The 20,977-nt window shown below is 44.8% G+C and overlaps 1 protein-coding gene across 2 annotated transcripts in view; it reads left to right on the top strand.

Moving 5' to 3' along the window:
- The first annotated feature begins 8,055 nt into the window (after positions 1-8,055).
- LOC142564775 (venom metalloproteinase BumaMPs1-like) overlaps positions 8,056-20,977 on the top strand; it is a 33,188-nt gene continuing 20,266 nt past the window's right edge. Inside the window, exons 1-3 of one of the 2 annotated variants that reach the window (XM_075675929.1) lie at positions 8,056-8,265; positions 8,924-9,096; positions 18,022-18,111. In XM_075675929.1, the coding sequence (XP_075532044.1) occupies positions 8,166-8,265; positions 8,924-9,096; positions 18,022-18,111 (363 nt within the window). In that variant the 5' untranslated portion in view covers positions 8,056-8,165. The remainder of the gene's footprint in view (positions 8,266-8,923; positions 9,097-18,021; positions 18,112-20,977) is intronic. The other variant, XM_075675928.1, reaches the window with a different exon arrangement.

Raw genomic sequence — 20,977 nt, 5'->3', positions numbered from 1 at the left:
TCAGTCCTGTAGTTTATTGGCTTCCGCTACTGTTTCTTGGCATTCCGAATATTGTATATTTTAGTTCTGCTCTTCCTGCTTGCACCACGTGGGTTCTGCAGTATCGCGTAAATAAATCAAATAAATAATGTGCTATTTTTGCTTCGTATGGTTTTCTGCAAATTTTTTACCGTAATCGATACTTCGCCTTTCTGGGGAAATTTTGGTTTTTTTGGCAGATGTGCTGGAGAGAAATTGGCAATTATGGGTCGCGATTGACAATAACTCTCACTACAGACATTCTATACAGAAAACGGGCCCATGTCCTACATTTGGTTGGCCCTCCATACACGATCCTTGTGAAAAAAGACAACCTTATAAATTTTAACGACTTCCACATGCTCACCAAATTTTAGAAAGACGTTGTGCTCGATTGAATAATGAATGCGCAACATAACTGCAACGTCCACCGTTTCAGAACTGCTAAAATAAATGAAACCGACTCTGACCAGCGGATCTCTTCATTCGTGCAACAGGACAGAATCGATTGAGCTTCTTCAAGCAATAGGCGAAACACAGGTGTCTCGAATGTGCCTTGTTCTTGAATCAAATCATAATTAGATAAAATAAAATGTCCCCATGAACACATCCACTTGAGATGCTAGGTCAGATTTCGACGATCGACGAATGTGCGTGCCACTGTTATTGCCCTACTTGTCTGGCTGGCCACAGGTTCGCCCAATAAACAGCTAGTTCTGTGACTTGTCACCAAAATAAAAAAAAAACGTATTTCAAGCTAAAGTTTGTACAAAAACTATCAATGATGGGGGTGAATATGGTGAATATAAGCAAATAGCTAAACATTGCAGGAAAGCTTTTCGCTGTGCTCAAGGAATGGTGAACTTGAACACACATATCTCTTGCGGCGACGTATGTTTAGGCAGCGTTTCTTGTTCCACTGCGTACTTGCGCAGACAACAGCGTCCATAACCTCGACATCTCTGGCATGGGAAGACTGCACGACCGTCTTAAAGAGCTTCAGTAGTCCGCGTTCGGCAACGAGCTCAACCCGCAGTGCGAGCCAAGCGCATCCTTTACGTAGTCTTCTTTCAGGAAGACTGACTGCTGAGCTAGTTGGCCTTGGATTATAATTATGGCAGTTGGGCGCCAATTAGTACATGGACACAGAAGAACAAAGTGGACAAGGACCGGCGCTACTAGCAACGGTTTATTCATACACAGGCCGCTATGTATTAAATTTCGTGTATTAATCTGTGCATTAATTTTCACTAATCTACCATTATTATGAAGCCGGCATCTTCCTCCTTACAGGCGACTAAAGACAAAGAAAACCGGCGAAAAAACCAAGTAACGTTATTCGCTTTAAACGTTCTGGAGTATAGTGACCCGGGGTCGCGGCATGCAAGCATTGGCACGGTGTGGGACGGCGACAGATGATCGGTGTGAAGCTGTCATTGTCCTGTTCCGCCTAACATCATCTATTCAAACTGGTGAACGTGCTAACATATCTATCTAACCTGACCTTATGTGCACAGCTACAGGTCGCCTGACGCTTCTGTGCCCGAGGTCAGCCCCTACTCTGTTCGAAGGGCATATAATGTTTCGTCTTCTTTTCGAGAGCTGCAGTGAGAGCACTTGAACTTAGCGTGTCCGACAAACGCACGTCATGTCTGACGGCAGACTGCTGCAGTCGTTATCAATAGGTCTAGTTTTAGCGCTCCTCCATTTTGCCCCAAGAACAATTATTGCTGGATACACGCGTTGCTTTTAATTTAAAATGGAAAAATGTAGCGTACATCCAACTCTTCCAGCATTTCTCCTGATGAATTTCGGAAAATAAAATTGAATACTAAATCGCACGTACATCTGCGTTTCGTGAACGCATAGAATATCATATTGCAGAATGCATCGTGGAACGTCCAAATGTGTAGAAATATTCAAAGCGTGGTAGCACTGCAATTGTTGTGCGCATTTAGACCGAGGAAGTCTCATGGCACTTGGCCTGTTTAGAATATTAGAGCTTGGTTAAAAACTGCTAATAAAACTACGGATAGCTTGGTTAAAAACTGTCGATTAGCCTTGCCTCTCAATATAGTATTTCTATTTAGCCACTGAAATATAGTCGTCGTGTATTGCAAATTTTATTGCATCTGGAACAGTAAGGTATGTAGGGACTTGCTCTTTTTGTTAAACTGTGCTATCTGCTTTAAGATTGCCCTCCCGAATAATTGACAGGAAATGGCTCAAAAGTCGGTCGTAAGAGGCACTTGCTAAAACTGCGTGCAATGAAAACATGCTCTGCTAATATGGCCTCCGTGTTTGCAACCCTGCTGTCCACGCACCTTGCTTTTCTATCGTAGTGTGTGAAAAAAAAAGAAAAGATTGCTCGATCATATATCGGTCGGGTGCGCAGATGGCTCTGTCGCCGCGCAAGACTTGACTCAACGAGAGTTAAATTTAGCGTCTCGCTTACAGTTCAGAGAGGCATACCTATTCAGTTAATTTGTAAATCTGATCGGCAGTGGGCGGGCTTAAGAGAGCTATAGCAGCCATAGTAGTCATAATCTATCAAACTCGAGCCTTGGCTAAATCTTGAGTTATAAGGCACACAGGCGTGCAATTTCACGCAGAAATTTCACGCTTTCTCGCTTATGGCGCCCCTGCGTTTCAATGGCGGGAGGAGACAGGCCACTAGAATGATGGCATTTGTTTCGAGTGAGATGGATGCGAATTCGCGCCCATCACCTTTGACCACAAATAGGGCGAAATCACGACTGCAAGATTATACCGTAGGATACGTACTAGCGGCATCAGAAGTTCAGCATGTAAGCTTTGTAGTGCGTAAATAGCTGTCATGCCCTTGACTTCGGTAACGTTTATATAGAAAAGGGGCGATTACTTTTGTAGTACCGTTGTCACGCGAGGCACGACACAAATTGGAGCTAAATTTAGCCTCTCGCGCGGCGTTCAAAGGGGCTTACATCAGCAGCGTCTTTTTCCATCCGAACAGGAATGGCCGCGTTTGAGAGAACTCGCTACGCCATAGTAAATATACCTGATAAAACTCAAACTTGTGCTCATCGGCATTTATGGAGCCATGAAATGTACAACTTCATACAGAAATTTCGCGCGTGTTCGGCTATGGCCTCCCTTCGTTTGACACTTGGCGCCTATAGAATGATGCGACGAGTCTCGAGCAGCACGACAGAGGGATATCCGAGATCCCCGAGCATGGTATAATGTGCCTGTCTTCATCTGTAGCCCTAGCGCGAGAGATTGAGCCAAGCGCAAGGACCCCAACATCTGCGAATGCGGCCGCTTTGAGTAGCAAAGCGCTGTCTCTGACGCCACCAGTACCCGGGACCGTGTTAAAGGAAAGCTTTGAATTCTTTACCTCTTCCTTAGACTTTTGAGCTGCTGCTGCTGTTGCTGTCACCGCCACCGCTGCCGCTGTCGTTAGTTAGTTCAGAGCCTGAATATACAAGATAGGAGTGTGCCAGACAGGAAAGGCGACGCGAGAAGCTTCTTTGTACCGTTCCATCCCGTGTGCCACAGTGCCCTTTGAAGTCCCGTGGGTGTCCCTTCAACATCCTATTGACGGCTGTTATAATCCGTGACCCTCGCAGAAGCACTCCAAGAGCTACAGCGCTTAACTTTGTATTAACGTGCAACAGTGGAGAGGGGAGGCTGCTAGAACGTTAGACAGGAGGTAGGGAGAATAGGCAGAGAATGGGTAGAACCGACGCAATCTCGCACATTTTCATTCATGGCGAAAAGCAGGAGCGAGAAAACGAGACGTAAGGTGGCGACGAAATGCTGCTACTAGACAGGACAGCATTTGCGCGCAATTGGATAACATTACGTTTGATGTATATTACGGCACGCTTCTACTATTTCTGAAGAGTAAACACCGTGCAATGTTGCTAGGCGGGTAACTGATGCAGGGCGTGCAGACACAAAGCCACGTTAAAGCGCCATAAGGTCTAGGCGGCACAACGGAAGCGGCCGCACGTAAGATCAACGCTTCTGTGCAAGCTGCAGTAGCTTTGTGGCTATGTCGTCGGTCGTTGTCGCGCGTTCGCCCACCACGGCATGCCTGATAATCTGACTAATGTTTTGGCGTGCACAGCCCCCTAATTCAATTGAAGTTTATCATTTCTACCCCGATGTGAGGTACCGTGTGAGGAAATGCCAACGCTAACCTTCTCGGAGGTTTTATCAACAACGGCGCAAAACTGAAGGCTCAAGCAAGGACGTCTCGCTGTGAGTTCCGTGCACTGCGCCGCCAAACAGCAGTGGTGTACGCAGGGTAACGTTTAACACGCACTAAACGCTGAAGAAATTAAACATTCGCTGTCAACGTTGCGGCTAATTATTGCCACTCAAAACAAAGAGCAGAGAGTGATTCGCTTGCATCGATTGCCACAGCACGTGGTATCCACATGATTTTTACGCTAGTGCCCAAAGACTCTTTACAAATCAAACGGGCTGCTACGAATAGGGCGCCATCAAGATTGAAGAATTAGATTGTAAGAGCCACCACGAGCTGTAATATAATTTAGGCATGTAATCATTCTAATGCACGGATGGCGCCAGCAAGATTGAAGAATTAGATTGTAAGAGCCACCACGAGCTGTAATATAATTTAGGCATGTAATCATTCTAATGTGCGGATAAATGCAACTGGCGTACGTCCGTCCTGTACGCTAGTGTCCATATACATTCTGCAGCACATGCGAGAAGTTTCGCATAATTTGCATTGGCGTCTCTGATACAGGCTGCCAATCTTTTTTATCCCAAGAGGTCATAGGTTGTACGAAAACAGAATATGACAATCGGAAGCCAGCATCAACTGTGGTACGTTTGCGCACTACAAATGGCACACAATCCTGAATAAGATTTCTTGTACCTGCTTCTTTACACTGGGAAAGTGCAGAATTTTACGATGAGTTCTAGCTGCGAATTACTTGGTCAGGTGTTATTCAACAAGGCATCGTATGTCCTAAAGGTGATGAGAAGGGTTTAATTTATGTTGACATTTGGTTTTTTAATTGCATGCACCAGATACACAAAGGTTTATTATTGCGAGAACAGCAAATTACACGCCCGTTAGAGGCCCATTCACGCGATCGGCACCGTCGGCTGTCCCTCTGGTGCTGCATGCACGACTCGCCTGCGTGCGTTTCCTGCAATACCTCTAGCGACGCTCTTGATCGCGCCCACTTTGTGTGGCGCCAGATATCTGCCAGGGCGCTATTCGTTTTCACCAGTAAGAATTGCCTTGCTACTGCGTCCCGCCAATATGCCGTGCTGGCGTAGAGTTAGAACACAGCGCACCGTTCGGTGTTGAAGCGCAGTGATAAACCTTCCTATCGCAGCCAATACTGCACACTTTGGGGCGAAACTGCCAACACTTTTTATTGTGATAGCAATTACATGGACACTCCAGGCGCACTTTTGATGTCACCGTGGTGTTAGCTACAATGATGACACCATGGCTTTAGCGACAATGATGATCACCATGACTTCGTGCTCGGTCATTATCGCCCAGGTACCGCTGAGGCCGTTTTTGCATTCCGTTCGTCACCCAAGAGACCCGAAGTTCTTTCCAGCTTATACCTGGGCCTTTACCGCGCAAATCACAGCGACACAACTACGTGTTCTCATGTAAGGTATGCCCATACTTTCGTACAGGCGTGGCCACGTCGCCAATCATTCATTCATTCATTGACTTACTCGCTTACTAATTTTTCAACCACTTATTGATACTTTAACCCTATGTTGCGATATACAGTAACTGGCACTTACAGGTAACACATATAGACGTGTATATATATATATGTAAAAAAACATTATTTATATAAACGTGATACCCTCAGCGTGTGCGGCGACGCAGAAATACGCAAGGTGCGCCAGGGGAAAGCCTCCACCTCTGAAATTGAAAAAAACACATCGCAATACAACCTAACGACCTCTTTCGTGTTCGGTGATTAACTATTGAACGTTTGCACTTAACCAGGAATTTAATCAGGTGAGCTCTGTAGTGCCAGGGCATTCGGTGGCAAGTGCCCTAAGTCACTATTCCGGAGCCCCCCAATCACCGTTCTTCACTCAGATAAAGCCAGATACCTGCAACGGCTGCCTGTCAGCCACGTCGCAAGGGTCACCAACCGCCAGCAAAATCCGCAACCAATGATATAGATACGCCTTTAAAATGCAATAAATTGAACATTTTGGCGCTGAAAGGTGTTAATGTGCGTAAGGTGTTTGCGAAAATATAACGTCAACACCATCCAAAAAGTCTGCGCTTGCAATTTCTGGCTATCAATGCTAAATTGTTTGCCCTACAGTCACATATTTCAAAAAAATGTTAATTTCATTATGCTTTCGTGAGCGAATAAGTAGCTTTCCCCTGTTCTTCGTAGTGCTCTGCTCAAAGGCGCGACACGCAGTTCAGGCCAGCAGCTTTAGAGTAAGCGGAATGAGTAACGAGGGGAAAGAACATGGATAGAACAGTTGTAGAACTGCTGGGCTACAGGAAAGACGCGTCTGAGATTAAAAAACAGTGCTTATTATACCTTCCTTATATGAAAGGAATATTAAAACACCGCGTAACTGGCAAACTTATGTACGCTGGTGCCAGCCCTTGTGATACTTTAGGCACTGCACAATGTAAACTTGCTCATCGTCGCGATAAGATCATTGTCAGCTCAGCTTTACTGAAGTAGTGAAATCTTCAGAAATGACCAATAAATCTAACATTCATAAGCTTATAGGATCATCCCCAACGATAAAAAAGCAAAGCAAGCGGTTGCTTTGTTTTCTAGTTACGAATGAAATATGGTATGATAAAGTTTGACTACATGAAATGCTTTATACGTGCTCTTTTGCTCTACTGAGTTCAAGGTTTCGTTATCCAAACCATCACATTGAGTTGTCACTACCTGTGACGTAGTTAGGATTCGTGTGCTGGTGCACTGTAGGATACACGAGCAGCTACACCAACTCATTGAATTCTTCGCTTTTTTGACATATCCCATAGCCTTTCGCCAGCATTTGACTTACTGACGTTGTAGTGAGACAAGAATGCGCCAAGAAATTTCGAATATATCCAGGAAGTAACAGCGATTGGTAGTTTTCATTTTCCCGTCGTAGAAAGAAATATGTGATCGACATTAAGTGAACCAAAACACTTTCACCCTTACGAGAGGTCAGAGTTCAATAAGAGAAGCGGACGATACACTACTCCCCGCCGGTCACCTACCATCCCAGCTCCAACGCGCAAATATATGTTGCTCACGGACGCAAGGAATCTCACTGACACGCCTTTCCTTTCTTCTTTTTCCCGAGATCCTTGTTCGGAGGAAGAACATCTAATAAGCATGGTGGGAGTACGGGTTACGCAATCGAATATTTGCTTTAATGGCAAACAGTTTTCTCAGTTTCGTTTGTCCCTTTTCGTGGTCGGTGGTGACAAGTTTAGCCCTTCCCGCCGACGCAAAGGCGCTGATGCAAAGGGCGCGCGACCGAGTGGTGCTCGTCGTCGAACTCCAGCAGTTACAGCTTCTTGCAGGCGAGCGTGCTGTCCACCTATACTGTATGCCTGCAGATCGGCTGGTTAACGTGTCTGCTTTCTGCGGAGTTACGCCAATGAAGCAAGAATTTTGAATTTCTGAATGCGCCAATGAAGCAAGAATTTCTCTTCATAGCCGTGGAAGGCAGCGGTCATACTGGTGGCCTGACACACATAGTTTCAAAACAAAAGAAGGAAACGTGGCTACAGCGCCATCGTAAGATACAAGTGAAACACGCAACTAAAGACGCGCGTGAGGAAGTTTACAAATTTTCTGATATTTCGGGGAAACACCTAAATGACACTTCGGCAGAAGGCCTGCTGTAAGTTGTTTCGACCCACCGCGTGCGTCAAGCACAAATGTGCCCTCTGCTGTTCGTGACGTACGTGGGGAGGCATATTTTGTACGCAGACACAGTTGAATACCCAATACGTATGCGAAAAGTGCAGTTCAGCACCATTTAAAGGGCCCGATGTACGAATACGGCGAAACATTTCAGTGCTCTTAAATCTCTATGAAATCGCATGTGCCCCTAGATGACAAGCCCGCTTAGAGATCACCTCGCTACTTCGATGTACCGCTGGCACTGAAATGATGCCCATGTTTCTGTCTATACAACGGAGCATGACGATTGTATTACAAATATTACTTCACATTTTTCTGCATCCCCGTGAAACAGATTGTGCCACACGTGAGTATAAATTGTGCACTGCGCTTTAAATCGTCAATATGTCATTTAGCTTACTTTGTTGATTACTTTAAGGATTGAAGCATCCTCTGCCATATCCTCGCATTTTCGCGCCGTTCGAGTGCCTAGGTGTTGACCTCCCTTAACGAAGGCATTAATTTTGATGAAACATCGGTCTTATAAAAGCAAAGCTAATAAGCAAATAAACGGTTTCACTATATTTTGTATATCATCATGTGATATCACAAACCCATTATAAGATGCCTATGTTACGGCGCGCGCCAGCAGAACTGTAAATAAGTACGCGCTTGTCCAACATATATTCCACTTATACAGGTATATTTTCATTCTATGTCTCCTTTTTAGCCCCTATCAATAAAAATTATCAGTCACACTCAATTCAGCATCCGGTAATTTGGTATGAGTAAGTACATAAGCGGTAATGATTTTGTATGAGTGCGTACAGATTCCACACAAAATTTGTAGTGTATTATGCCGCTGAATTTTTCTCGTTGGCCTTATTTGCATATGGTCTGCTTTAGGTAGAGAAGAGTTAAAATAACTAACACTCTTATTGAGTATCTGGTGACCGCTAATATGCTAATCTGCCTAATCCTTCTGGTTTGGTATAGCCTTACTCTTCGCTATATTTTCTTTTCAGTTACTGGGCGAGAAAGCGTGGTATTTCCAAAGTTATTAGAAAGTCGGAGCGACAATGGAACTAAGGTGCTGAGAATTAACGAAGATCTTACATTGACTCTTGAAAAGAGTTCTGTTTTAAGCAAGAACTTTCTCCTCAGGACTTACGAAGATCGCATCATGAAGCACAGTTATGTAAGTTCAGGACGTTATTCTATGCTATGACTTTTCAAATATCAATGATTCCACAAGTTTAATTTTTCTCTACAAAGACACGTGGATAGAATAAAACAGTATTCGGAACACAATCTAGAGCATAATGATTGCTCACTTCACAATCTCAACACATCTACACTTCTACTAGTAAAGAATCAATGCGAATGCGCCTTTGGTCGTTTTAAAAAATAGCTTTTGAGAATTTCAAGTTCTGTCATTCTCTGTACTCAATCTTTCATTGGTCATTGCTTTCCCGATGAATATCAGAAAATACTGGAACAAAATTCGCAAAGCGTCCGACATTCCGATAGCCGTGCACTTGCCCTTACAAAATTATTTTTCTAGCACAACACAATTTTTTCGGTGAGTATGGCCCCAGATTAAGGGAGTTCAGCATGCTTGGTGTTACTCTGTATTCAGCCCTCTGCTTAAGCGCCGGTTAAAAGGTGAAGTTGCACAATGGCACCCAGCTTGCTACGAACAGCAACCAGTGTTTGCGCCTCTGGAAGAAATAAGCGCTCTCATCCGTATGCGGAGGTGGCCAGTGCCGCACTTCGTAATGAAAACCACGTCGTTGGTACCTGATGCACTGTATTCGAGGAGGAGGGCTAGATGTGGACTCATCGATTTTCTGAGAACCTTTCAAGAGACTAAAAAATTACCGACGATTACGTTACTTCCTAATGCGAAATTTGAGCGCAGCAAATAAGCTGTTTCACCTTTTCGATAGATTGAGGCAAAGAAATCGAGCAACACATGTATGCGCTATCACAGAATGTTTTTTTTATATTTCCCGTACTCTTGGATCATCTCGACGGCGGCGACGGTAAGCTTCTGCTTCGGCGGCACGCACCTCTGGATTCTGACGGCGACGGCGCTGGGCCTCTGCTCTGGCAGCTCGTTTAGCAGCAGCAGCAGCAGCAGCAGACGGAGGACTTCCATCGGTCGTCTCGCTCATGGCTCAGAAAGAACTGGCAGATAATTTCGCAGTGGCGAACGGCAGCGGCAATTTCGGCTCGGGCGGTGCACATATACAGATCCGCCGCCACCGATCTGGCTCTCTGATTGCCACCGCACACGGCGAACGGCAGCGGCAATTTCGGCTCGGGCGGTGCACATATACAGATCCGCCGCCACCGATCTGGCTCTCTGATTGCCACCGCACAGGGGTTGCATTGGAGGAGGAGCGAAGAAAGGAATTAAGTTCGAGCCGGCGCTTTGACAACCGGAGACTCGCAGGAAGAGGGGGGAGGGGGGCGGCGTGTACACCCAGCGGCAAACGATGGGGGCAGAAGCGCGCGCAGCAAGCGGACAACACGATAAAGGGAGGAGGGAAGAGATAGCAGCGACTGACTGATGCCGCTGACGCCGATAGTGAGTCAACCCCAGCTGCGGAGTTGGTTTCAGGGACAACGCCGCCGATGCCGACACAAACAATATGATACCCTCGCTTCCGCAGCGCTAAGAACCAGGTCTAGCCGTGGGAAGGTGGTCACGTATTCGTCGACGTGCCGGGGCCTACGTGAAATAACCGGCGCGTCGTCAACTGAAGAGCACCCTATCCGCCACACAAGAACAGGGGGGGGGACCCTTTCCTCCTCTTTCTGCATGGCGGCGACGGTGTTCTATGCAGTCACGTTATCTGGACTCTCTAGCGGCGTCAGCGGCATCCAGCGGTATCAGTCGGTCGCTGCTAGCGCTGGGGGGATGAAAGGGGGGCGGAGCTGGTTACGAGGCCGACGACAACGCCGACGACGACGCGAAACCCAGGAACGGACGCCAAAGAGCTGCGCTCTAAAAAGAACGGTGGGGATGACAAAGCAAGCGGGCGTATCTTATGTTCTTTTTGGCTTTTATTTAGTTGTAACCCTTGTGATTGTATGGTATAGTAATATAGTAGGTGCGGAGGAGGAAAAGAAGCTGCAGCTAAATGCGGTACAACATTTGTAGGTGTGATGGTATGGTAACATTAGGAAGTCTGTATGCATAGAAAACACATGGGTAAATAAAGATCACCGATACAAACATCCATCCTGCAATTTTTACACGATGATGATGAGTGTACTGATGGCTGAAGGCATTTTATTCTCTGAAAGTCTGAATTTTCTGCTGCTTATGAGACGCCATGATAACAGTTTACGACGGCCTTCTAGCTGACATGAAAATACATGAATTGATGGTAAGAAAGCTCTGGACAGGACGGAGTCACTCGTGGCTCAGTTACATCGGAGCAGAAATTATACTTTATTTTAATGCAAGGTTCCACGCGGGCAAACACATTTCGGCCCCAAAATTATGCAGAATAACAGCCTAAACGAATTTCCCAAAGCCCGTGCTTATTGTCCCATAAGATTGATCCCATGAGCTTAATGTTGTCCAGAGCGGCGGGAACACGGCTAATTCAAATGTCTGCTTTGCATTTGGTGCTGTATGCTCCTTTGAATTCACGTGCCTATGCCTCTTAGGTTGACCAATTTTACAGATGTTAGAACGACTTGGATCATACGTGATCAAAACGCAGTGCATGAACAAACGTTCAGCAAGCTCGTGTTCACTGTCTCTGTCTATAACACAGTAACGTGTTTGGGCAAAACATGGCGTACTCCCTGTGAACGGAATTCGTAGATAGCGCCAATGGCAAAGACACCTTATTGCCTGGCGCACTTTCACCCAAAAAATGCTTCCGCAGTTGCGAAAGTGAGCAAACAATCACGCAAGTTTCTTTTGTGCCAGGCAAACAATAGGTAAATTCTACCTGTTAGCCCTATTCTTGACTTTGTGAGCAGGGATGTGCAGATACGGAACGACTTGAGGCCTTCTATTTTCACTGCCGGCTTGAAATTTTTCTTATTCATTCTTTTTTCAGAGAGAGTTTTAACTAATGAAACTATGGCAGAGTGAGGGTATCGGGCTGCAGATAGCCATGCGATCTTATGTCTAAACTTCTCTTTTTTTTGCATCACGTGACAAGAAATGTTTTTTCAACGCCACCGAAAGAAACGAGGAGGCTGTAACGTTCGCGTCAATTTCATTGGGGGGTTATTGAAATGGCATTTTTTTCCCGTGACTGGCAATATGCAAGACAGATACGTCGCTCAGAGAAAGTCACGCTCAGGTCATAAGAACTGCGATTCGTCATATCAAGGAAGCACACGCGTAAAAGCCTAACTTTCTAAGCGACACATTTGCTGCGCTGTACATACTGTCCATGCTCGCGAAGACTTTTGCCGTTTCACTTGCTTCAGGCTAAACTGGTCAAGATGAATGTAACGTCCATGCGTCTTGAGGCCGGGTCAGTGCGATCCTAATGTCACGTGATGCATGAAAGTTTGATCGATGACACACATGACTATGTTCTTCCGCGTACCGCTCATCTGTTATCCTTATACTTGCTGAAAAATAGAGGGTACGCAGAAAGTCACGCCGCGATTGTAAGAAAAAGTGGCTGCAAGTTGTCTCTCATGTGCAAAATATGGCTCCGAGCCTGAAGAGGGTGTCTGAGTAGTACGAAGTGCCCGTTGTTTTCTGAGCACCCGGAAGCTGGCTTGCTAACGAGTTTTGATAATACAGAAGACTATTTATATGTGGAGAAACACGTAATGCCCTATGCTGCCCGCACAGCTGGCATATAATCAAGTCTCGCTCACTTACGCTAAGATTCACGACAGCCTAACGGGACACTATATTATCGAGAGTGCAAGAGTGTGAGTGAAAACTTTATTGTCAATGTCCGCCGATTTAGGCGGGGTGGGGCCATAAGCGCACCAGCCTAGGTGACGGCCTCGAGTCCTTGGAGTCGGGCGGCTTCCTCGGCGTGCCGGACGACCTACAGTTGATCAGCGAGATCATGGCTGAGCAAGGCCGCCTCCCAACGCGCCCCTCGGTTCGAGACTGGCACTTCTACCCCGTTCGTCGGAGACTCTTGCTGCTCGCCACAAGAAAGCAAAATCTTTCTACGAAGAAAAAGACTGCTGCACATGCACTATAACTCTTGCATGAGCAAGTCAAGTCTTTCTACCATGCGTGTACTTGGAAAACTCAGACACGTTGACATGTGATAGAATGGAGGCATAGTAATTAAAAAGTAGCCAGCACGGCATTCGAATTACCGATGCGTATGCCACCATGAACAGCAGTGAAAGTAAATCCTTTGATTTCGTTTTTGAATGCGCAGCCGTTTTGGCAATTTACTCGCTTTTTGATGTCAGGTGTAGGTGTGTAAACTTATTTGCGCTAACTGGCACCTTTAAAAATAATCAGAAATATCCGCTTTAATCAAACTTCGCGGCGAGTGACAGGCTCTCCGCTTCAGTTGCTTCTTCTTTTTTTCTGTTGTTTCGCGTCTAGTACACCCTAACAAAGTACGAACAAATTATAATCCGCTTGATACTTTGTAGGCAATGTCGCGGAAGGTGAGCAAAAGTGCTGTAACACAAATAAATTACTTCGCGCGGTGCATAGTGAACGTGCCTTTTATCAACAACGTCTTCTACGAAAACCATCTAGATATGTTCGAAATATAGCCTAAGAAAGAGTTAGAGGTAAGGTAAGTAAGTCGGGTCATCGCGCTTGTCGGTGCTTCTGGCATGAATGAATTTCGCAATACCTGGCGAGACGTACAGATTAATTACTGCAAGGTACACCTACACATAAAGAGCGGGTGGCTAATGGACCATGACAAGGCTTACATGTGCAAAATGCAAAATTTGTCCCAACGTGTAGGCTCCTCATTCACTATATTCTTTCGAAAGCGTAAAGGCAATTTGTAAAAAAAATTACTTACAGAAGTTGAAAAGAATACATGTAAATATATACTCTAACATATATTTTTAAATGTGCTTATGTACACACAAATCTTAAAGGTAACCTGCGTTTTTACTGTAAGGATTGCTAGGTCGGCCTCTGTTGTTTTTGATACCTTTTTATTGCCACGCTAAAGTTGGCACCACTTGAACTAAAATTTACCCAACCCAATATGTTCAGCTCGACAATTGCTCGAATGGTAAACTAAACTAGTTTATGGCGATCGTAGTGCTATTGGCACGAGGTTCGGCAATTATTCACGAAAAAGTTGTAGCAGAACCCTCCTCACGACAAGTGTCTACGGCAGCGCGTTAGCATTGAACCAATATACCGACAATGCGTATTGTCACCGCCAAAACGAGTTATGTATAGGCGTGCAATGCATCTGGATTCCTCTTTCTGCCATCGCGAACCCTGTCTGTGGCCTGCGAAGTGTATGGTGCGCCGGTGCGTGCGACGCTGAGAAACACACAATTCGGCAAGCAGTCTCCTCTGTCGTGCTTCTTTCTGCACCCGCCGTGCCATATGGTGGCATTGTCGAGGTGTCCGCGTATGGCCTTCAAGACGAGAAGTGTGGCGCGCCTGTGCCTGAGAACGCTGAGAATTGTTCCCACGCTTCGTTGAAAAGCATCAGATACCTAGTACATTTGCTACACAGGCTGGTAATGCAACACATAGCTGATCGTTATGAAGCCTTTCGATGTTGTTGAATTCCGTTCGGCATTGGAGAAATTACGGGGATCTTTTGCGTGATTGTAGAGCGGCCCATTTCTGGTTGCCGCAGTTTGCGGCAAATACGTTAATTGAGAATGGCTAACACATACTGACACATACCCAGTGACCCGATTTGGCATCAAAGTGGTTCGTTGGAAACCAAAACAGACCGAGAGACCCATCCATACCCAGTACTCCACGTCGGCGCCAAAGAGTTTCTTCGCGCACAGCGGTACCATTCCGGTCCCGCATATCGGCTTGAAATAAGTTCGTTGAAGTGCGGCATGTAATTACACATTGCCCCATACTCAGTGACTCCAATGTCGCATTACGGGTCTGCATCAGACCAACTTGGAGTGCACGTAAGCATGGCCTATACGCGGACGACGTTACAACCTGGTCGTCCACAGCGTCAAGCGCCGCAATGGAGAGTTGCTTGCAAGAAGGGGCACATGTGGTGAGCAACTATGTCAAGTCATGTGGCCTCAGCTCCGCCCCGGAACACTCGGACCAACTCCTAGTCTCACTACGAAGGAAGCTCGCACCCGACTCGCCCACTATCAATGTGCAGTACACCATCGTACTGTCTCAAAGGGTGAAGATACTGAGAATATTTTGTTTTCACTCTGATCACACCAACACAATAAAAATCAACAAGCTTCAGAATACAACAGCCCATGTTGCCCGCATGATCAGGCGAAAAGCAACCAAGACAAGAGTCATGCGGCTGGCGGACACGTTTCGGCACGCAGAACTCAACACGACGGAAATAAAGAAAATTGACACAAATATGAGAAAAGCTTATAAGCAGGTGACGGATCGGTTGATAAGTAAGTCCACAGAACGCCTGTTCCTGCTTGGTACTACATCCGATGGTTGGAGGGCACAATGTAGCCGAGGAGCTGATCGAGGCACATCCAGCGACATGGATGGCGGACAGGGAAACGAGGAGGTCTATCCTTTAACGCCTGGGACTCTCTGCCCCGCTGAGCCATCCACCGCCTCAGACTGTAAGCTTAAGCTGTGCCATCGGGAGAAACAGCACCGTGCCTCCCTTACCTCCCAACATCCACCCAGTGTACCACTCGCAGCAAAGGGAGGCCCGGGCCGTAAACAAGAAATACCGAGTCAACCATCTATAGCCTAGAAGAATGCGGCGTCTCACCCCGGACGCGCAGTCACAGCAGCCACCGTAATCAGGAACAAAGATAATCGGAGTAGCATTTCACTGCCCATAAACAATCTGTTTCAACCCGACGAAGAAGCCATATTCCTCGCATTCTCTCAAGCAGAAGTCGAACTAATGGTAACCGACTCTAAACAGGACTGTCGCAGCTTCCCCAGTGGCAGAATTTATACCAACAAGCTCAAAATCATCAATCAAAATCCGCCAAGAAGACCACTCACGATAATCCGGGGCCTCAGCTCACCACGGTATTTCTGGCAATGAGGGCACCAACCTCCTGACTCGAGATTTTACCCGCCAAGCCGACGCCCAGGAATCCGAGTCCGACCACATGCACCCATTAGTCTCATACCAAGACATAACGCATTACAAGCTAACCAGCAGAACATGCCCTTTTTCACACAAGTCACTAAGAGAGCAGGAGAGATTCCTCCGAGCTATACAAGTTAATTCATTCCCCCAACCAACCAGCAATCCTCTCGTAGCCCTTACACAATTGTCTCCGTTGCGGAGGACCAGGGCTTTAGCCATACAGCAGGCGATTGCAGACAGGCACTACTAAAACCTCCAAACCCTTATCACACCAATGAGTTTTGGGAGAAAGCCTTAGTCAGCTCAGACCTCGAGGATCACCAACGGCTGATTGCGAGGGCCCAAGACACGGCCCGTTCTCAAGGCATTCTGGAATAAGGGCGCCTCTCCGAAGCTGCGTTTACTTATTAAAGAGGTTCATTCTCTCTCTCTCTCTCTGCTCTGATAGTTGGTTTTAAACCCTGTTATCTTAGCACAACTGCTCGAAGCGCGAGGTAATGACCAAGGTAGGCGGGAATATGGTTAGGTACAAACATACATAGATCCACAGATACATGCATAAATATCCCCGGGAAAGTACGCCAAGTAGCCTAAGAATGCTAACGCATTAATGTTTTCATTGAGAGTTGCTTATCTGATACGGTATCCCATGCTATCTCATGCAACAATATTCATTCGTTTAAGTACGCTAAATTGGTAAAGAAGTAAATATTCTTACTGCGGGCAAAATTCAAGTGCTTAGCTTTTCTTCCTTTTTATGCACTCAAATAAATTCCGGCGTTACCAACAGAATAACAAAAAATTTGTTTATCACTGAGAAGTAAGGCGCAAAAGAGATGGAAGACATTGGTCTCACCGTAAACCATCCATACTGTAAACCTAATGTAAACTAATACACTGGGATTACTTCCAATATAATGCCAACGTACGCTGAAGCTAAGGAAAGGTTACTGGAAAGATTTGCGGTTTTATTTGACACGTAGACATAATAAAAAAAAGAAATGAATTTCGACGAGGAGGTGACCGTTAGATGCGGAAGCCATATCTACATATTCCGCATTCCGCGTGCGATGCTCCGCTAATTAAGCTATGGGGGCCAGTACTGTCGGAAACTTTCTTGAATGCTTGTGCAGGTGTACTATTGAACTGGCCTTGGGAGTGATAGCCAGTGTCACTTAAGGTAGTGGCAGCTGCTCAAGGTGTCAATCCCGCCATTGGCTAGTCACCTTTTTATTTAATTTCCCTTTGTTTTATTATTTTGAAGTTTTCTCGTAAAGCATACGCAATGCCCCTATGCTTTCTTTAGAATTACGTACTCTATTAGACACATCTCAAACAATTACGTATAAGCCTCGTTCGTCACCAAATGGGTTGAACGAAAACCTAATATTTCACTCTCCTAGAAACAATAAAATATTATATATTCAATGCGATACTGAGGGCTCCTTTTCGTTTGATACTTCCTGTTCATTTTGATTTGAAAGTTTCGCTATTCAAAGCTTAGCTATCTTGCAGGGGACACTTAGGACTGTTGGGTTCCAAAGTTATGCAATTAGTGAATTTTAATGCCCATGCAAACTACTTCTGACAGCACAGAAAAAAAAACTTTCTATGCTTTCATAAATAAAGTGCCGGACTCTTCAAAAATATTATAGACCAGAAGCGGCCGTTGTCTTCCGGGCACTGTATATCCGAGTAGGAATATTCAGCAATATCACAGTTTCATTGAGTGGTCACTTGTGCACTTGATGCAATAGAATCACTTTCAGTATTTTCATGTCTGAATGTGCTGTGGATTGCTATATTGATGTTGTTTTTCCTGTACTGAACTTTCGCACTGGTAACTGTTTGATGACAGACTGTGGTCGTCTATTTTGTTTTTCATACAGCATGATGGCGAAATTCTAGAAGAAGACCTGTACCATGACCTTCGTACTTTCTCTTCTGTTATGGTATCTGAAGAAAATGGACTCGAAGTGGTGTGGTATTCTTTCATCTTTTAGATTTCTTATTGTGGGGCATTTACATCACGAGATGATAATTATGATGTGGCGAGATCGTTCCCACAAGACAAGTAGGATAACGACGCCAGTATATATATATATAGGGCATGAATAAATAGTACAAAGAAAAATAACGCAGGAGCAATAAAGCAATGTTCATTAAATGTTTCTCAGTATGCAATGTTGGTTAAAATTGCATAGGCATATAATTGGCAAAAGAATAAATAAAATAAAGGGTTATATTGGTATACAGTGTAAGTGGCTGCGTTATGAAATACTAGAGAAACAAGTCGTGAAGTTACCGTGGTTTGCTCTGGCAGCAATGTATGCCGGACAGTTATTCCACCCTTTGGGTCCGTTTGTTCTAAGAATGACGGGAGAAAAAACAATATTCTTGCATAACGGAATACCAACTTTGTAACAATGACCTAAACGAGACAAGTAATCAGAAGCTCAAACATGTTCGTCACGCAGAAAAGGATGGTGGTATGTGTGGTAGGGAATTTTCACCAACAAGGTTGTGCCTGTAAACCTCAATTTATGGTGCCTATTGAAACATTACATCACGACATAAAAGTCGTACATGAAATGTCACCTAATGGCTATGTCTACCGTGCAAAGACGTATTGATCGAATAGCGCCTGACAACAAATGGTTCTTTGATTCCTCATTTTTTAAATGCTTCCCCTACCCTATTCTTAGATGAAAGGGCATGTGCTAAATTCTGGATAGTTCTTGATAATGCGTGTTTGGTAGACTGACATAAGTGCATAGAATGCCTAAAGATATTCACACATATGTAGCTGGCGTACGTAGGACTAACTTCGTCACATGTGTGGTGCCTAATCTAACAAATCAGATTACATGTTATTTAGATTAAAATAAACAATTTCAGATATGGAATCAAAATATAGTCCAGGCATGTTTTAATCGCTTCACGAACGTTATGTGTGGCGTGGATTCCAACATGCGTATTGCGTCTGCGTAATTTCCAAAGCGTAGTGTGCATCTTATTTGTATATTGCTTTTATAATATATTTGTCTGTACCTTTCTTGATTTAGGCTTTTTACGGCGATTCAAGAAAACTGTCCTTAACGTTTATTTTATTTTACAGCTGCCACTCATCTATCGCTTTTACGATACCACGCTTCGATGAGCTGTATTCTTAAGAGGTCGTCTGATTTCGGGCCTGGAACACAATAACTGTTTTCCACTTAAAAAAGCATTTTTTGCTACAGGAAGTATTTACAGGGTGGATTCGCAGTTCGAACATTATATTTTCCTGGAGCAATTCACAAGCAGAAGTGAATGATACTTTAGAAAGGAAATTTTTCTCCATGATAAGACACTATTGCATGTTGGGTATATGCGCCAAAGTTCACCTAAACGAGAACAAAATTAAAATATTTCAAGGTAATGAAGATAAAATGTACATGGTAGAATGCGTGTACGAAAAGTGAAGCGGCTAAGTAAATGATTTACAGCCAACGGTTATGCGTACTGTTTCATTTACTTTCCTCGCATGCAACGCGAAATCACAAGCAGTGTTTATGTTTGTCCACCACAAACGTAACGTTCATTTCTCGAACAAGCATTACGTTTATGTGCTGCACGGGTCACAACCGCCGCCGTAACGCGAACGCCGAGTGAGGTGGATGCACAGTGGGAGAAGTACACGCAGAGATGTCGAAAGGACGAAGGTGACATGTGATGCTTTTCAGAGGGAAGAGGTGACGACATGAGTATGTACAGGAAAGTACGACACATATCAAGAAACGTTTAAGAATTCTGTGCCTGCAATACAGAACGGGGCATACCCATTGTGGGAGATTGGCCAAGAGCAAGTCGACCAATAAACGAAACCAATAAATATGTCGCGTTCTGATGTCAACATGCGAGTGTAGGTTAAATTGTAAGTATACCTTTGTGCTGATATTATCGAGATTTTATGTGGCAACTTATATTTTTGTCAAGTATAATACAGGCACGAAAATTAAGTAAATGAGCGAAACCAATAAATATGTCGCGTTCTGATGTCAACATGGGAGTGTGGGTTAGACGCATATATAAGTATACCTTTGTGCTGATATTATCCAGATTTTATGTGGCAACCTATATTTTAATCAAGTATAATACAGGCATGCTTACTGCCGCTACTTTGTCGATCAGAACGTAGGCGTTAAATGAATCGGTTCACTTGTCTTTGCACATGGCACACATTATCATCTTCCCTTATACATCCACTAGTATGTCCGCCGATACAGTGGCCTAACCAATAGCGCAATGCACTCATGCGAACTCCAGGAGGGTGGGCAAAAAACACTTTGCTTCAAAGTTTCAGTTGTTTGCTTAGAAGCAGTAGGCGTAGAACGCTGCGGACGGGGACAAATATGTGGCCGGAAATATTAGGCGCTGGGGTGCCAGTACGTGTTTCAAGTACACATTGCAAAGGTAGCTGGTATTTGATTTAACGGTGTACACGAAAGTATATATATATATATATATATATATATATATATATATATATATATATATATATATATATATATATATATATATATATAATTTCAAAGCAGTGTTTAGACGTAGACCTATAAATTTTGCATTTTATTCCACCGTTGCATTACTCCCGCCATTTCGTAGGCACCTATTTTTTTCGTCTTCGCAGCAGGCTTCTGCAGTAGATGTGATCCTGCATTGAAACATATCCACAAACTACAAGAAAGTAGGTGCAAAAGTGGGCACAGGTTCGGGCGTGTTAGGTATCGTACGGTCCTTTAGGGAAATCAGCAGGCACTTATTTGAACGGGCCAGAAGCAATGCGCCGTTGTGCTTGCGTCA

The sequence above is a fragment of the Dermacentor variabilis genome, chromosome 11, assembly GCF_050947875.1.
Source record: "Dermacentor variabilis isolate Ectoservices chromosome 11, ASM5094787v1, whole genome shotgun sequence".
Lineage (NCBI taxonomy): Eukaryota > Metazoa > Arthropoda > Arachnida > Ixodida > Ixodidae > Dermacentor > Dermacentor variabilis.
This window is presented reverse-complemented; position numbering and strand designations above follow the sequence as displayed.